Source organism: Microtus oregoni, unplaced genomic scaffold (genome assembly GCF_018167655.1).
Source record: "Microtus oregoni isolate MIOR12 unplaced genomic scaffold, Mior012 000115F_ref0000277, whole genome shotgun sequence".
In the NCBI taxonomy this organism is placed as follows: Eukaryota; Metazoa; Chordata; class Mammalia; order Rodentia; family Cricetidae; genus Microtus; species Microtus oregoni.
Genome location: NW_024544744.1, coordinates 1292923 through 1310632, shown reverse-complemented (window position 1 = coordinate 1310632; position 17710 = coordinate 1292923). Strand labels below are relative to the sequence as shown.

At 44.2% G+C, this 17710-nt stretch overlaps 1 protein-coding gene across 4 annotated transcripts in view; it reads right to left on the bottom strand.

Annotated features, from left to right (window-relative positions):
- Elmo1 (engulfment and cell motility 1) overlaps positions 1-17710 on the bottom strand; it is a 535377-nt gene that overhangs the window by 239321 nt on the left and 278346 nt on the right. For all 4 annotated transcript variants that reach the window (XM_041645693.1, XM_041645696.1, XM_041645694.1 and 1 more), the window contains one exon: positions 2861-2969. In XM_041645693.1, the coding sequence (XP_041501627.1) occupies positions 2861-2969 (109 nt within the window). The remainder of the gene's footprint in view (positions 1-2860; positions 2970-17710) is intronic.

Here is a 17710-nt window from a genome sequence, read left to right as displayed (position 1 = left end):
CAAACCAAGAGGAAATGAATTTGCATGTGAAACTAATTTGCCTTAGAAGAAAAATAGGTATCTCCTTCAACATAAGGGTGCATTCAAATCTGTTTTTCATATTAGTAACTTATTTAATATGGCACTGGGCAAAAGGCAATCCATTTTAAAAAAGCAATTTTCCTCTTTCCATGGGGTGTTTTATCATTTGATGTCGAGCACTCAATCAGAGTACAGCCATCCTTTCATATTTTATGAGCAGAAAACAACTTAGTTGGGCATGTCTCACTTCACAGAAGTGAAAACACTCTGTGATCCTTGAAAGATGCCCAGAATGGCCCTTGCAAGATGATGGCTAGCAGGAGGTCAAATTGGAAAGTTAAACTCGAAGCGATCAAAATATTGGAGAAATTGTTCTGTATCACAAATAGGCGTTATTTTAAAAACATAATAAATTTAAAATCACAGGATGAGTTATATCAGTCCCAGCTCATCTTTTCACTTTCTGAAGTTTAAGAAAATTCTGGAAGTTCCTGGGGGAGAGAGGCCCTATCTGCTTCAACCATAGCTGCAGTATGCAACACATTACAAATGTCCAGTAGATTTTTACTGAGCAAATGGATACAAGTATCCTTATGTTTGGTGAAGGGGCCATATCACCACTCTGTCACTCAAGTCCAGCCTCCGTGCAGAGGCAGCTCGAGGACCTGCAGGGTGACCTGTAGAATGCCAAGGACTTTTCCTCATCAGAAGCTAAGAGACAGAAGATGAGCAGCTGCACCACTGTGCCGAGTCCATGAGCTATTTGCCTTCATCTCTATACCCTGTTATCTCAGTTCACAGGACTGCGGTCCCTTCATTATCCTGACTGTAATGGCAAGATCAAATTTACACTGCCAGAGGCTAAAACCTCTGACATCCTCCAACTCAATCTCATGCACAGGCACCAAACAGAAATTCGGTAGATGGCTGCGACCTCAGACTATTGCCATCTTGGTTCCTCTCCCTTACCAGGATGGCCCCACTGACGAAAAGGCCAGGCTTCCAGGTCAGGCCAGGCCCATATTAGCCATATCCACAACCCACTCCAGAATCTGACCATGCCTCCCAAGCTAGTCCCTCCAGGTTGAGTATTATGCCTCTCACGGGCTCGTCACACTAACATTTCTGTATTGCAGTTACAAAACAAAGACAGTACTTAAGTCTTCACCCCAAACGCTGCCATTCTAGGAGCTCTATTCTGGGGACTATGAACGGCTAGAGCAGCACAATGACCCTGGTGAGTCATTACCTGATACAGAACACAGCTCCTCTGCATTGCTAACATCTCTTTCCCTGCCACCAGTCCACTTTTCTGGCAGACTAATGACATCAGAGCAAAGCAGAAAGCGGTGCAGGGAACATCACAGCACAAGGGTACTCCCCCTGTTTCTCAACATATGGTATTAGGAAGATGGAAAGGGTGGGTAAAAGAGGCAATGTAATTGAGTAACTTGAACACAGAAAGCCTGGTGCCTCTGGAAAGATTCAGAGGGCCTTATTAGTAAGTGACTTTAAACAGTCCTCTCCATGAAACTGAGATAAATACTAGATCGTTATCAGATGGAGAGATTCCAAGGGGGTTGTTTGATTAGGGCTTACATTCTTAAGATGAACAAACAGTAAGGGATATCAAAGACAAGAGTCTCAATTAGGGAAGAGGCAGACACCTTTTATCAGGGATCCCTAAGGGCTGCAACCTAAACACTCAGTGAAGAGCACAAATTAACAGACTGCCCTGGGTAGACTGTCCCCATCCCAATGCAATTCCTCAGTATTGTAGCCTCATAAGCAATGACCTTCATTGGCAGCTCTATGCCAACGTTGACTTCTTTACCTAACTGGCAGCCAACGGTCCAATAACTTAACTTTTTAGTTTTTTTCTTAATTAATTCCTAAATTTTTTCAACATTATCTATATCTTGCTCTCAAATGTAAATAAAACATAACCCCCTTTTCAATTTAATCACAGGCCCCTTCCCATTCATTACTCTACACCATTATCTTAAGCTCTCAAAGCTGGTGGTCACATATCTATGCTTTTCACAATAGAATCACATACCACCTCCAATATTTTTCTGATATAAGCAGTCTTCTCTAGTACTAGTGTTATTAAGCCTGAGAGGAAGGATTCATCCGTGTGTTCCAGTTCTGTGGATGGGAGAAGTGAGAACTGGCTGCTCAAGGAGACTTGGCATAGGCAAGGACAATGGAAGGAGATTAAGTCATATCTGCCTTCATGTTAAAGCTAGAGTACACCAATGAGCCAACAGGCAAGGATATTATTATCTCTCTTCTTGGATGTCCTCTTAGAAAGTTAGTCATGTAAGAAAAAGAGCCCAAAGCGTATTTCTAGCCAACTTTTCATTGTCAGACACCCATTTTCTTCAATAAGTCTTTCTTTTTAGAGTAAATATTCCCCACAACTGAAACACTGATAGCAAGAGAATTTCATTATAGTATTCAATTTTTCTTTATAGAAAAAAATTTGTTTCAAAAGAAAGCAAAGGAAATGGTCTCAAGAAGCCTAAGAAATAGAATGCAAGGAAAAAATTCACAACAGATGTTTTACCTAACCGAAAGTGAGGCACGTGGGACATGTACTAATTTTTATAATATTGGAACCTCTGACACAATACCCACCGAGTCCTCTCTTCCTGTAGCGTTGAATGTTTCTATACAGAGCAGACATTTAGAAATACACACACAGGAAGCCTGAGCCAGAGAATGGAGCTATGGTAATGGCATGTGAAGGTTGGCACTCTGGAAAGTCATCTCATGGGTAGTGGAAGCTTGGTGCCTGCCGACATTTGCACCCAGGGGCACATGCGCCCTTACTTACGCAGCTCGCCCACTTTCAGGATCTCGCACAGCATCTTGGTCAGTTCTATACTGCTGCGGCCAAAGGGACACTCGTGCTTGTCCTCCCGGCTGCTGTTCTCAAGCACAATCTGTGTGGAGAAGAGGAAAGTGGTCAGAGAAGGTCAGAGAAGATTCTGTGACCAAGCACATCAAGACCTTTGGCTTACTCCAATAAGGACGTAAGGAGAATCACCCCGACCTATGGGGTCATCAACCAATGAATGTTGAGGCCAGGACTAAATAGAACACGGAGAACATAGAACCTAAGACTTTGCTATTTCTCAAGCCTCCTACAGCCCTCTGACCTTCAGGAAGAGGTTTTGCTTGGCTCGTTCGTTTTCATTTGCCAAGAGGTGCCTGTGAAGGTTTTTCAAGACAAAACAGTACAGATTTAATACTTAAGTGACAGGCATCATTCTTGTCTCTTATGCCATTTCTCTTTCTAAGGAACAGCAAGCTTGTACAACTTCACTGTCAACATTTTCATGGCTTATTTCCTGTTAAAAAATCCATATTTTTGCATGGTCTCACTGAAGCATGTCTGGGGAACATGTGAAGAGGATCAAGCACAGTACTTCCCTGAGACTTCCCCAGTTAAATGAATGGTTTATTTTTCTTGTCAACTTGATTGGATTATAAACTATCTGAGCTCAGGGACACACAACTCTGGTGTCATAAAGGCATTTCCAGAAACAATTACTGGAGTCAAATGTGGGGGACATGTGTCCACACAGGCCCTAACAAAGCCTTTTGAATAAAAGTTTCAAACACACAAACACAGAGTCAGACATGGCTTACTAGTCCCACAGTCTCTTGGGTAGGCTATGGTGCTACAGAGATAAGGTGTCCAGCTGATGCCCGAGGGCTTAAGCCAGCCAGTGCCATGTGTAGAGTCATGGGGTGGCTTAAAGCTTGGCTCACATGCTCAGAGAAGGCTGCAGGTACAGAGTAAAGCAGTGCATACCAAAAGAATTTCTAAATAGACATAGCAAAAAATGGGGATAGCAAGTCATAGAAAAACCAAACAGTTTAAAAAGAATAAAATCTTAGCCTGGCAGTGGTGGCTCACACCTTTAATCGCAGCACTCGGCAGGCAGAGACAGCCAGATCTCTGTGAGTTTGAGGCCAACCAAGTCTACAGGAGCTAAGTAGTTCCAGGACAGGCTCCAAAGTTACAAAGAAACCCTGTCTCAAAAAACCAATGAACCAACCAATCGATAAATAAATAAAGTCTTTAAAGAAAGTGTAAAGTATTAAAAAAAAAAAGATAAGCACATAGGGTGGAAAATACATAGGGCATCTGGATCCTATATGGTGCATTGGTGACTTTGAATTTCTTGAATGCTGATGAGCGAATGGCAGCTGCTGAGAGACATTGGATTATTGAAGGGACTGTTGAATGAAGCCAGCTTATATACTTCAGAGATGTCTTAGCTTCTAAATGAAAGTCAGGAGATGTGTTGCATTGGGGGAGAGGTTGTGCTTTTGTTTCCACAAGAGATGACAAGCTATGTATTCCTCCAAATTTAATAGAGATCAGATTTAATTAGGGGAGAACTCTGAGGATCTTGGCTATAGACATGAGGAGAAAAGCCAAAAATAAATAAATAAATAAATAAATAAATAAATGCCTACAAGAAGGGTGGCATACATGCTGATCCCTCTGCATGGGACCAGGTCTCAAACTGGGTAAGATATAATAAATCTTGTTGGCTACAGATTCTTCATGACTTATTATTACATGCTATTTATTCATATGGCATGAGTGTAGGTTTTATTATAAAGTTCAAGCAAACCCAAAAAGTTAAGTTTTTACCTGCTTTTACCTGCTCAACCATAAAACAAAAATGTCATCCTTGGGATCTGACTGGCAGGACAGAAAAAAACTATCTATCACATCACAAGGCTTGTCTAATCAGTGGGCAGATTTCTTGATAGAACCAAAAGAGAACAGTATTTTTTAAAGGTGGTGAAATGAACTGGGAGTATAAATGTGGGCTATATCTGTCCCTGGATGCTTCCTGTATTCTCTTTTCTCCTCTTCTTGCCCGCTATGATATTACCTACATTGCTTTGATATGTCTCTGACCCCATGATGGCCTGACACTTGTGCAGCCATAAGTCAAAATAAAAAGCTATGTTTCCTTCAGTTCTTTCTGTCAGACAGTAGGCAAGTCACAGTGACAAGAATAGAAACTAATGTAACGGGGAAAGCTGGCCTCCCCATGCTGACAGCATCCATGGGTAAGAGCTAAAGAATTATACAGATGCTAGTGACAGAGAAAGTAAAATAGAGGGAGCATTTGTGAGTCCCAGGTCTCCTATTCTTCATGTAGAGGATACTTCCCTGGAGTCAAAGCTCGGCCTCTCAGTCCATCTTCTGAAAATCTGCTTTTCATAAGAAATTCTCCTGTCTCCTATAGCTAGCTCAAAATGATCTCACGACTTAAACCTAAGGGAACCATTTTTCACACAGATAGAACAAAAACAGAACACACCAGCTCTCCAAAGTAAATAAAATCCAAAGTCAGATGTCAACAAAGCAATAATACTTGAGGAGGCTGCTTACTTCACACACACACACACACACACACACACAGAGAGAGAGAGAGAGAGAGAGAGAGAGAGAGAGAGAGAGAGAGAACCACATTATACATATCTGAAGCTATGGTTGAAACTCTTCCTGTGTAAGGCCAGACTCCTATCCCCTCATCTGCCATTCCTCTCTAGATGCTGGCCTCCCAGGAGAATCTACAAGGATGCTGTGCAGTATGTGTTTCAGGTTCTTCTTTATTATAGTTTGGAGATGGTCTTAGTGTGTGCCCTTTCCCCCAGCCAGGTTGTGCTGAAATTGAATCTCCACTGTGAGGGATTAGGACAGGTGTTTAGGGGAGGGGCCTATGGTGAGTGATCTGGTCCAGATCAGGTCATCAGGGCAATATCCATGACTGAATACTGATAGTTTTATAAAGGAGGTAGGAAGAATGGGCATATAAAAATACACTAGAGGGAGTATAGGTGTGTGTGTGTGTGTGTGTGTGTGTGTGTATGTGTGTATGCACGAGTGCTTCTTGGCTATTGCCAGGTTATATGTCCTGCACACCTCAGGACTTTTGCCAGCAAAACAACCATCACCATACATGGGGCCTTGGCCTTTTAGTTCCAGAACTGTCAACCAAATTGAATCTCTTTCCTTTGGAGCTACTCATGCTCAGACATTTTGTTATGATAGCACAAAGCAGATGAAGGCACCACTCTAGACCACGAACTCTTTGGTGTCAGAGATAAGGACTTTATTCATTTTGCCACCAGTATTAATCGAGCACCCATGCACTCCCAGGAAGATGGCAAGATGGCTGGACATCATTGAATAGGGAACAAGGTGGAAAGAGGACATGACTTCACTATGAATGCATTCTGATAAGAAGAAAGGTGAAAAGCTAACATGCAGTTCCTACCCACCACACATGCCGTGAAGAGACGAAGCCTGGGGGTCTGTGTCAGCAGGTCAAGAATGCTTCCCTGGCTGTTGAGAGACAGGGCCTAGGTCTATGAGCAGGAGAAGATCCCAAGTAGAAGTATCATGGTCACATCCCTTGAGGTAAGTAGGTGTCAGGAACACCAAGTCTGGCCTACTAAGTGAGGGGCCTGGGTCTGTAGGGAGGCATCTGGAGCACAGAACCCAAACAGACCAGGCTGGAGCAGAGTGGCCATGGAAACGCAGATGACAGGAGAGGCACAGGCAAGAGGATGAAAGTGATCAGGGCAATCTGAAAGGAGGGAGACCAAGGCTGACTTATCTCTGCACACAAGACCACTGCCAAGAGCACAATGACGTGGACCCTCATGGCGGGGTCCTTCCAGGCACGGTCATCTCCTGAGTCCTTGATGCCTAGCTCCCTGGCCAGGGTATGCTGTCAACTGTCTCCTCAGAACTCATGCCTAACTCCCCACTTCTTTTGACAGACCTCTTTTGGTTCAAAGCAGGGATTCCAGGATTGAAAAGCAGGAGGAGAGAACGGCTGCACTCCCATCAATCAGAAAATCTTGTTTCTTTTTTTTAAAAAAAATTGTAACTGAGAGAACAGATCAGGGAGCAATGTGAATCTCCTGATAATGAGGAAACAAACTGAAGAAAACAGCAAGCCGAGCAGACAGAAGGCAAAGGCAGAGACAGGTAGCTCACGTCCAGCTCCAGGCTCCCAGCGAGCACATTACCTTGTATTTCACATTAACATCCTATTAACATTTCATGAGTGCATCAATATTTAATGAGGACGTGATCCGCATACACAGGGTAGAATTACTGCAGCCAATAAACGCTCAGGAAACATTTCCAAGGCACGGTTTATTAGTAGGCACTAAATTAAGCAGTAATCTAAGTAATCAATATGTAAATCACTCGGAGAAGCCCTTCTTTTTCTTCAATGCATCATCTATGTTCTCATATTTACCTGCCCCAGGAAAAACAAACCTTCATTCCCGATTCTTGTAGTCAAGGCAGGCAGAGTCTTTAAAGTTCCTTGTTCGAGTGTTAAGGTAGGAAATTTTACCAGAATAATTTAGAAATTATTATCACAATTATTACTAATGAGGTTTTAGCACAGTGAGAGAACCTACGGGGAAGTAGCTTTCATTTTTTAAACACACTTCTATAACTAGACCCAGCTTCAATATTTTGAAATAAGCCGCATCTGCCTGAGTCAGTTAGAAAGCTCCATTTGGAAATATCAGTGCACACTTTTTCATCTTTATTTTCTCCTTTACTGTTAAATTATACTCTGGGACTGTGTCTTAGTTAGGCTTTCTACTGCTGTGATGAAACACCATGGGGACGAAAGGGTTTATTTTGTTTATTCGTCCCTCATTATCCAATGCAGTCAGGACAGGAACTTGGAAGTGGGAGCGGATGCACAGGCCATGGAGGGGAGCTCTTCACTCGCTTGTTTCTTGTGGCTTGCTTCTTATAGCACCAAAGCCCATCAGCCCTGGTGTGGAACTCTCCACAGCAGGCTAGGCCTTCTCATGTTAATCACTAAGGACATATCAGTTAGGTATGGCGGCACATGCCTTTGATCCCAGCACTTGGAAGACAGAGGTTGGAAAATCTCTAAATTCAAGGCTAGCCTGGTTTACAGAGGAGCTCCAGCCAGAGCTGCACAGAGAAACGCTTTTCAGAAAAACAGATAAAACCAAATAAATCTACACTGGAGTGTTAGGGAGACACTCCTTCAGTTGAAGCTCTTTTTTCTCAGACAACTCTAGTTTCTGTCAAGTTGACTTAAAACTAGACAGCACAGACAGAAACCAAAATTAAAGTCTAAATGTTTTACTTACTTTAGTTTTCATTATGTGGGAGGGGGTGCATTAAGTGAACATGAGTGCAATGCTCAAGAAGGCCAGAAGAGGGCACTAGATTCCCCAGAAGTGGAGTTGTAGGAAGCCGTGAGGCACCTAAGTGGATGCTGGGAACTGAACTCAGGCCCTCTGCAAGAGTGGGGTTAGCTTCCAAAAAGTGAAAGCTTAAAAATCACAGTTATGGACTATCTCAGAATATGTCACATACCAAAAAAAAGTTACAATTGTCTGTATGTTTTACAAATAAGAACACTGGATACCTGTTTAATATTAAATGAACTTTATACAATATATAATATTTTGTAGTTTACAGACTGTCTTTCCTGTTGTCTATCAACTGGTCCCCAACATGTCCACAGGACTAATGAATGTGTTAACTTATAATATCCTCTCAAGACTGTCGGGATGACAGCAAGACGTGAGTTCTCAGATCATAGCTAGCCTCTGTTCAGCATGGAGTTCAGTTTTTAAAAGTGCTAACTGGGTGTGGTAATACAAGCTGCCTGTGATCCCAGCACTCAGAAGCCTTAGGCAGGGGTATTTTGAGTTCAAAGCCTGTGTGGGCTACACAGTTAGACACTATCTCAAACAGCAACATTTTTTTTTCTTTTTAATCTTCCATTATCAAATCTCTCAGCCCCATACACTGGCTTCACACACCTGGAATGAAAAGTGGACTTAGCTCAATTAGGCTAACGGAAGTATCTCTCCCAGCCCCATAAGAATATACACTGAATTCACACACCTGGCATGAAAGGCAGTGGATTTAGCTCATTAGACTAAGAGAAGTTTTGTGTGTGTGTGTGTGTGTGTGTGTGTGTGTGTGTGTGTGTGTGTGTGTCTGTCTGTCTGTCTGTCTCTCTGTCTCTGTATCTCAGTAAAACAGCTCCAGGAACTGCAGTCCCCCTAAAATAGACACGTCTCACTAAGCTGCTGTGGCATCCCAACAGGTTTCCACACACTCCACAACCCCATGGCATGCTGGGAACACCTGATTTTTCCAACCTGTTGCAGATGGGGGTCCATTTGACTTGGTCCTGACTAAAGAAAGGGGCTGTATGCTCACTACCAGGCAGCCTCACAATTCTGACGGACAGGACTGCTCACACATGCCTTTGTTTCCAGAATCCCTTTGCTGATCAGCACTCAGTGTTCAGCCTCTCACACACTTGCTTTCACCACCCATGCCCCCCAGGCTCTAACCACTGCTAAGTACAATAGGTTCAGGGTTCTTGAGGCCAGCCCTGGAGTTATCCCTTTGGCTATTAGTGTCCTTCCTTAATCACCACTGGTTTTTTTTTTTCCCCTCCTACTCTCAATCTTCTTTCTGTTATTTTAACTCTAACTGAAGGTGTGAGAAGGCAGGGTTCTGTTCCCACTGGCCCTGAGGACAGTTTGGAAGGTCTGATTCTGCTGTTTCCAAAGAGGAGGGACTGTCAGTACTACCCGAATCTGACACAGGACCAGGCCAATGGAGCTGCTACTAACCCAAAGGGGCTTGGACAAGACACTGCACCCCCAAGGTCTACAGATCTATTCTACAACACCCACCTTACCGGTATGCTGTGCCTGTGAAGTTACCTTATGGAGTCAGGATTCGTTCTCTCTCTACTTCACTCCACCTTCATATCCCTCTGTGGTCCTTGGCCAGCATCTCGTGCAACACTTTAACCAGCAACTAAACTAAACTCAGAACTCTAAAAAGATTACCTCCCTGGTGACAGGCCTCTGGGGACACATGAAAGCAAGCCGGAAGCCTTCTTGTTCTTCTACTATAAGCGGTCTAGAGATCTGGTTGAGTTCTCACCCACTTACACAGCAAGTGCAGGCAAGGAAGTCTTATGCCCTATTTCTGCCAAAATCCACCCAGAGATACAAGGTGGAGCAGCATAAAGATGAAAAAGGAACCAGAACAAGTCCCCTCATGGCACCCAGCTTCTGGCATTGAAATCCTAATATTAATTATATAAAGCCACACTGAAATACTTACTCTTAGAACTGTTAGTGACATGAAAACATACACACATACACACACATGCACAAATACACATACACACTGTAATCCCATCTTCTGCCCAGATACAGAAACACCTATGTCATCCCATAATAAACCAAGAAGTAAATTAAAATCCTAACTTTCACATACCCCAACACAAGGGTGTTTTTGCAATAATAACAATATCAGCAGACACCGTGGATAATGTTAGATTATGCCTCCATCACCAGATTCCTACAAGGCCAGAGAGGAAGCAACTTGTCCCCTCTAGAAAAGGGTTGGCAGCCAGGCAAGAATTCTTTTCTTCTTACCCTCAGTGAAATAATGATTGGTCCTCAGAAAGTCAAAGACTCAGAAGAACACAGGGTCACCTCATTGAGACTGTACAAAAGGTTAACTGTGATCATGAATCTTAAGCAAGTTCATGGGATTAAACAAACATTCCAAAGTCCTAAAAGGAGAGTTTGAAGCGGGAAAAATAAGAGTTCTGTAATTATAGAAGGTATTCATGCAGGCCAGCGCACCACAGGAAGTCAGAACCTGGGCTGATAGCCTGCTGGAGTCACATGGCCACCAGATCTGCAGGTGAGGGAGTGAGGCTCCAGAGAAAAGACACCTAACAGAAAAAAAAAAAATAGCCTTGAGAATTCAGGCAAGACAGCAACAAAAGATAAGTATCCACCCCAGAGCTGCTCTCCCAGACCTTGCTCCAAGAGCTTTGCCTGGTTACCTCCTTTCACTCACAGGCTACGGAACTGAAGTACGACATCACCCCACTTCACAGATGGGGACACCTGCAAAGAGATGCTCTAGCAACCACAGGAGCTCTTTTTCTGGGTGGTTAACATCTGTGTTTCCGAAACAGGCTTATGACTCAAGGGCAAAGTGGTCTCAAAAGATGAGAGTATACAACACGCGGCTGCTGTGCACACTGTTCACTACAGCAAAACTAGGATGGGTGGGACAAACGCTGTCTCTGACTTAGATGGTTCTCGTCAATTTCCTGTAAGATGTCTTTAGAACAGTCGTTCATAAACTTCAGTGTGTGCCAGATCTGCTGGCAGCCTGGCTTAACAGAGGCTCTGCCTGCTGCCCATGAGATTCCATGGCATTGGGTTAGACTAGAATCCAAGAAAATATGCAAGCCAGGAAAATAAACAATTAACTTTTGAGACACTGCTGGGAATAGGGACTATTAGAAGAACATGTAAGGCATTATAATATAACAATATTTTTAGCAGTATAGTCCTAAAGACAAAGACAAAAACAAAACCTACCTGAGTCTCAATTTGCTATTTAAAATTTACAGGCAACCGTATAGGGCTGAAAGTCTATGGATAAAGCCTATAATGTCCAGACTGAAACTCAAAAAAGTGAGAAACAGCCAAGGTAAGAGTAAGTGTAGCTAACAGCCAGGGCAAGGTGTTCCCAGTGCAGAGTGAATTCATGAGAGGTCAGACTGGTGAAAAAGCAAACGCAGCAAATACACACAGGGAACTGAGATAAATAACAATCTAGACAAATGAGAAAAATGGAATAAAACCCAGTTAATGAGGTAAAAATGCATTTAGCATGGAATTAGGCAGTTGCACATACCAAGGCGTAATAAAGGCCATAAATATAAGATGGCAAGGAATCGACTGGGTAATGGTGTGGTAATTAAAGCCTGGAGGTTCATAATAGACCTCGAATTGAACATTAATCAGCCAAAAAGAAACACTCCCTGCACTCTGGTACAGTGCAACAAAAGCCAGACATGTGGAACACATGAAGCAATCACAGCACTCGCTGTCAGCCCTCCCGTGTGAACAAGGTGTGTGTGGGGGGGGGGGGGTAGGGATAACAGCGCTGATAATGGGAAAAGATGTGTCTGTGTGTGTCCATTGACCCCAACATCAATGAGGAAAGCCAACAAATGGACTCTTCTGACCACCTGAAAGCTAACAGTAACAGCGGCATTGCTGCTTTTCCTCCAGAGAGCTGGGCTTCCATGCTTCTCCATGTCTCCCCTTAGATATGAGTCAAATGGCAACTATTCAATAAATCTTTCCATAACCCCTTCTTCTAAAAATCTACAGTTCTTTCTAGTTCTTTTCCTAGAATACCACTCACGTTCTGTGCCCAGTTGGAATAAAATATATGCACTGGCTTTCTTGATGGGATCAAAGCCTTGACAGGGCTAGCTAGCTCAGCCATGAATTCCTCACACCGGCAGAGCGGCGGGATTAGCAGGCCCTTGCTAACACAGTTACTGAACAAGTGAGTGGCGCCATGGAGAACAGTTCTGGCTGTGCAGGGAAGCAGCAGCCCTGCCATTCACAAGGAACTCCACTATACTCGATCTCTACATGACCTCCCAGAACTTGCTATTTCTGTGCGTTCACTGTATCATAACCACAGTGAGATGTGGCAATCTTCCTATCCTCTGCCTTCCACAGACTGCCTTCTCTTTCACCTGTGGAGCGTGCCTGGGTTGCAGACCTCCAATCTTCCTCTTCATCATGAGCCTGCCTCGGGGCTCTGGTGTCACTTAGCAGGGTACATGTCTACAGACTGGATCCAAGCTCTGAGGCAAAATATTCATGGAAGCCACTGTACTGCCTGTCTGTGTCTGTTGTGTTCCCAGGGGTGCTGTCTCCAGGTAGAAGAAGGACTTCAGAAGCAGGTCCTAACCTGCCTACACTGCAAAGGTATGCACATGCGTATTGAGCTCAAACCTTCTTTGTGGATTGTGAGGAGAGAAACGTTTACATAAGGCTGGAATGTGCGGAGATGTCCTAGCTGTGGGTTTCTGGGAAACACTTGGCCAGTGTTTGCTATAAATGGTCCCTGTAAATGCTGAGTGGGAAGCAGAACAAGACACGAGATGATGGGGAGCCAGCTCCCACGCCAAGGAGGTGTCCCCAACACGTCCCACCTGCTGCCTCCACAGTAGCACCCAACCACCCACAAAGGCTACCATGGGAATCACAGTGAGCGAGGTTGCAGTAGTCACAGTCTGTGACCAGACACTGAGACACTGATCCCCCGCAGGCACTGAAGAAAGTGAAAGGCACTTGTTTCCTAGAAGATGCTTTCCCTGGGCTTTCTTGCCCTCCACACTCACCGGAGAGCACTTAGGCAGCATGGCCCCTGTTCTAGCGGGAAATCGCCCCTGTGCGCACTCTGCTTTCCTGGCCTTTTCGGGTAAATGGTGAAAACACTCAGGAAATTCCTGAGGAATGGGGCTAGTGAGGAGATGTCTCCTAATTCCTCTATAAAGGATGGGAATTTCTGATGCCGGATATGGAGGGGAAGAGCGTGCAGCAGACTAAGGAAATGGATGCCTGTGGCTTTCCCAGGAAGCAACTTAAATGCCCTCAGGAAAGAACCCCACAATCTTCAATCTGCCACACACTGGCATCACAGACAGGTGGTCTGCTTTTGACTCCTGAGAAGTCAAGAAAATTGAGAGTGTAGATACTGAGATACTAGGTAAGCCAAGCTTCTCAGACTCATATACCAAAATGGCTTCAGTGTTTTTCAGATCCTTTCTTTAAAGACTCACCAAAAATAAATACATTTATTAAAAAAAAAAAAGGAAAAATTCAAAATTGTGGTTAAGCCTGCCACCATGGCAAAGGGGTCACACTGCCCGATGGGCACCTGTTTATTCAGCACAAGATATGGGATTTGGTGTTTCCCACAGGCCTGAGGTCAGGTCCTGCCCCCACCGACACTCCTCACATGTGCAGCTCACCAGAGCCTAGGGAGAGCATTCTCCCACAGCAGTTACATGCTGCTAATGCCTTGCCACTCATGCCTCAGCCATGGGAGAGCCTCGCCTGCTCGTCAAGGCCCATTCCCTCTTCCATGCTTGTGCAAGTGTCCTGTGGTACAGGAGCATCACAGTTCAAAAGCTAAAAGATCGGCCAGGCTACTTCCCTGTTGTTGGTAATAGCAACTTTATAGACAGATGCTCTAAGGGTTAATCATGCTTGTCAGCTTGGCCAGAATCAACTAAGAAACAAGCTACTGAGCACATCGGTGTGGGAGTTTCTTAAGTTAACTGAAGTGGAAACACCTACCCTAAATCTGGGCACCGTTCTCCAGTGGCAGTCCAGACAAGAAGTCCAAGGGAAACACTTCTGTTCTTTGCCCTCTTGTCGTGGTACCTCACTGGCAGGTTCATCTACTCTGCTGTTACTGCTTCTGCTGCTTCTCCTTTACTGGTCATAACCCAGTTTCTCTGGGCTCCACACTTGGACTGAAGACCAGCGGGAAGATGTTTAAAAATACGTGAAAATACTGCCCATGATCTATGATTTTATATTAAAGTTTAGAGTCTTGCATTGTATTAATGCAGAACGAAATGGGATTAAAAATTAGGGTTAATATAAAAATAAAATTACCTGGCAAGGTCACACACTCCTAGGTATAACAGGTCTGTCTACTGCATAGTTCCTAAGGTAGGAGAGCTACTTCTAACTAATATAATGCGATTTGGGGCACTATTACCATCTAAATTTGATAGCACCAATACAAAATGACTTCTGATTTGTCAGGCAGGTGGTGATACTGGCTGGCCTAGTATTATATGGTCACATGAATACAATTCAAAAATGGAAATCAGCAATGAGTCACCCAAGTATGAGCTGCCAGCATATCTGGGGCAAGGTCACCTTGCAGCACGCTCTCTCTTTGGTCCCCATGCCAAGACAGACACAGGCCAGAAGGGCAGTGCAGCCAGGAGAATACTGTTTCTACTGCTCCCTTCCTGAGGGTGAATTCCACCAGGAGGCACGACACCAGAACTTTCTGGAAGGGCCCTGCCACTGATTTGGTTTGGGCACTCATTTATAAACAATATAAACAAGAGCTAAGTTCCTGCTCTGGGCTGCAATGGTGACACTGGCAGCTGAGATCCTCTCTCCCATGGGGCTTCCAGGTTCCTGAGGGCTACCAGGAAATGGAATGAACAATAAATATTAATACTGGGGGGGGAGGGTGCATCAGGCTTGTAGAGGAGGAGTGGACAGAAAGCGAAGGGGTGGAAATTCTATGGAAGTCTCTGACAGCAGAGGAAGTGGGGGAGTGTAACCTCCATGTTTAACTAACAGATGTCCAAGAGAAAAAGTCAGAATGAAACAGGGCACAGCCAGTGGTACCCACAAGGTCGGCAAGCATGCTATAGAGAGGACTGTGCCTCCCCATCATATCTAGCAGCCCTAAGACTCTGAGCACATGACTACATCTGAAGAAAAGACTAGTGAGGCCTGGGGGAGGCAGAGGCAGGCGGATCTCTGTGAGTTCAAGGCCAGCCTGGTCTATAAGAGCTAGTTCCAGGTCAGGCTCCAAAGCTACAGAGAAACCCTGTCTCAAAAAACAAAACAAAAAACAAACAAACAAAAAAGACTAGTGAACAAGCAATCGAGAGGGGTGAGGGCAAGAGCTTGAGCGTGAGACATTAGTCCTGGTGCTCTTACAAGGCCCGACACTGGGATGGACCTTCCCTGAGGGATGACTATGCAGAGAAGCAACAAGAGGGCAACTATCTATACACCAGTAACAGAGAGGGACCTCAGGAGAAACTACCCCTGTTGACACCTTGATCCTACCCTACCAACCTCGGAGCTGTGAGGAAACAAATCCCTGTAGTTTAAGCCATCCAGCCTGGGATTATTTAGTTGTGTGAGCTCCAACTGATGAATACAAAGTAGCAGTGTCTGGAGTTGAGTGGGACAGAAGCAGAGGACACAAAATCAGAGCCACGAAATGTTGCTGTGACCCCTAACATCCCCCATCAGAGGGAGGAGGGAAGACTCAGGAAGTAACTAAACCTCAGGCTACTGGGAAAGGTGAAAGACAAGAATCCTGTCACCTACGATGGCAGGAGGGAACAACTGCAAAGAAAGGGGATTCTGACCAGTCCAGATGTCTGCACATCATGCAGACAGCTCCTGGGCTGCAGCTTCCATGAGTCATTCCCCATGTAGGGATGAGCTTCTTGGTGATACAGTTGCCTCTGAGTGCCATCAGTGCTCCTGTAGATAACCAATCACCCCTATTCCTATAAACAACTCCAAGCTTACCACATCGGACTTTAGCAGAGTCTATGCTGGTATCGGTTCCCCACCTTGGGTGAGTAGACTCCCCAAGGGTCTATTGTACTCCCCAAGGAAAGGCACAGAATAAATGTAAGCAAGATGTAAGTAGTGGGTGTCCTAGACGGTACTTTGCATCAGAAGGGAACCACTTAGGGTTGTGACAGGGCAGGGATCCTTTGGCCAAGCTTGGAAGGATGTCAAGGTATCTTGACAGTGTGATTAACATAGCGAGAGCAGATGAGGGGAGGGAAGCTGGTAGCAGCTAGAGCCGGCTAGTGGGTTGTTAACAGGACTGTAGGACAGAGAGCTGACAGGATGCATTATTTTAGCAGTGTGTGTGTGTGTGTGTGTGTGTGTGTGTGTGTGTGTCTAAATGCAGGCTGTGAACACTGTCTGAGAGTAAAGTCAACAGGCCTTGCTGGTGATGTTCAGCTTACACTCCTCATTGCAATGAAGAATAACCTTAAGCCCAAGATTTCCAAGTCACTGAGAAAGTAGAGCAAAGCAAAGCACATCCACTTCCAGGACACAAGTGCCAAGGAGGTTTAGCTAAGCCAAAATCCTGCAGGAGGAACAGCTTCTACAATTTCACCATAGGAAAAAAAAAGAGAGAGAGAGAAGAAAAATTAAAGCCCAAAGAAAGGAATAAAAGCAGGAGTAGAAATCTATGAAATTGAAAGCAAAATCAGTAGAGAAACCAAGGAAATCAAGTCGACTCTTAGTTACAATCAGGAACAATTTTAACATACTAAGGGAAGGAACAAAGATATAAAGCTAATTATGACAGTGAATGTGAAAAAGGAGCCAGTGCTGCAGAATGCGTGGACTTAATAACCAATTCCCACAGACAGCTCTATGCTCACACAGTCTATGTTCTGACGATTTAGAGGAAAGGACTAATTCCTTGAATGACACAATGCGCCAAAACAGATCATCCAGGTACTTCCAGGTCTATTAAAGGAATTGAATCAATAACTAATAACCTCCCTAACCATAAAGTATCAGGCACAGATGGTTTCATGGGTGAATTTTATCAAACAGCTTAGGAATGATATGAACTGATTCCCTACAATTTATTCCAGAGGACAGAAGCAAATGACTCCTTCCTAAACTCTCCTGAGAGGCCAGGTCACCCCAACACCAAGGCCAAAGGCATGGCAAAGAAGAGACCAACAAATCTTTTAACATACATGCAAAATTTCCCCAGGAACATTTAACACAGAGAGCTAGGAACTCAATGCTCACATAGACAGCTGCATGCATATATTCATAATGGTTTTATTCATAATTGTCCAAACTACAAATGAATCATGTTTGTCAATGAGTAAACAGTAAAACAAACTGTATCATGGATCCATTGAACACTACTTATAAAAAAAAACAAAAGAGA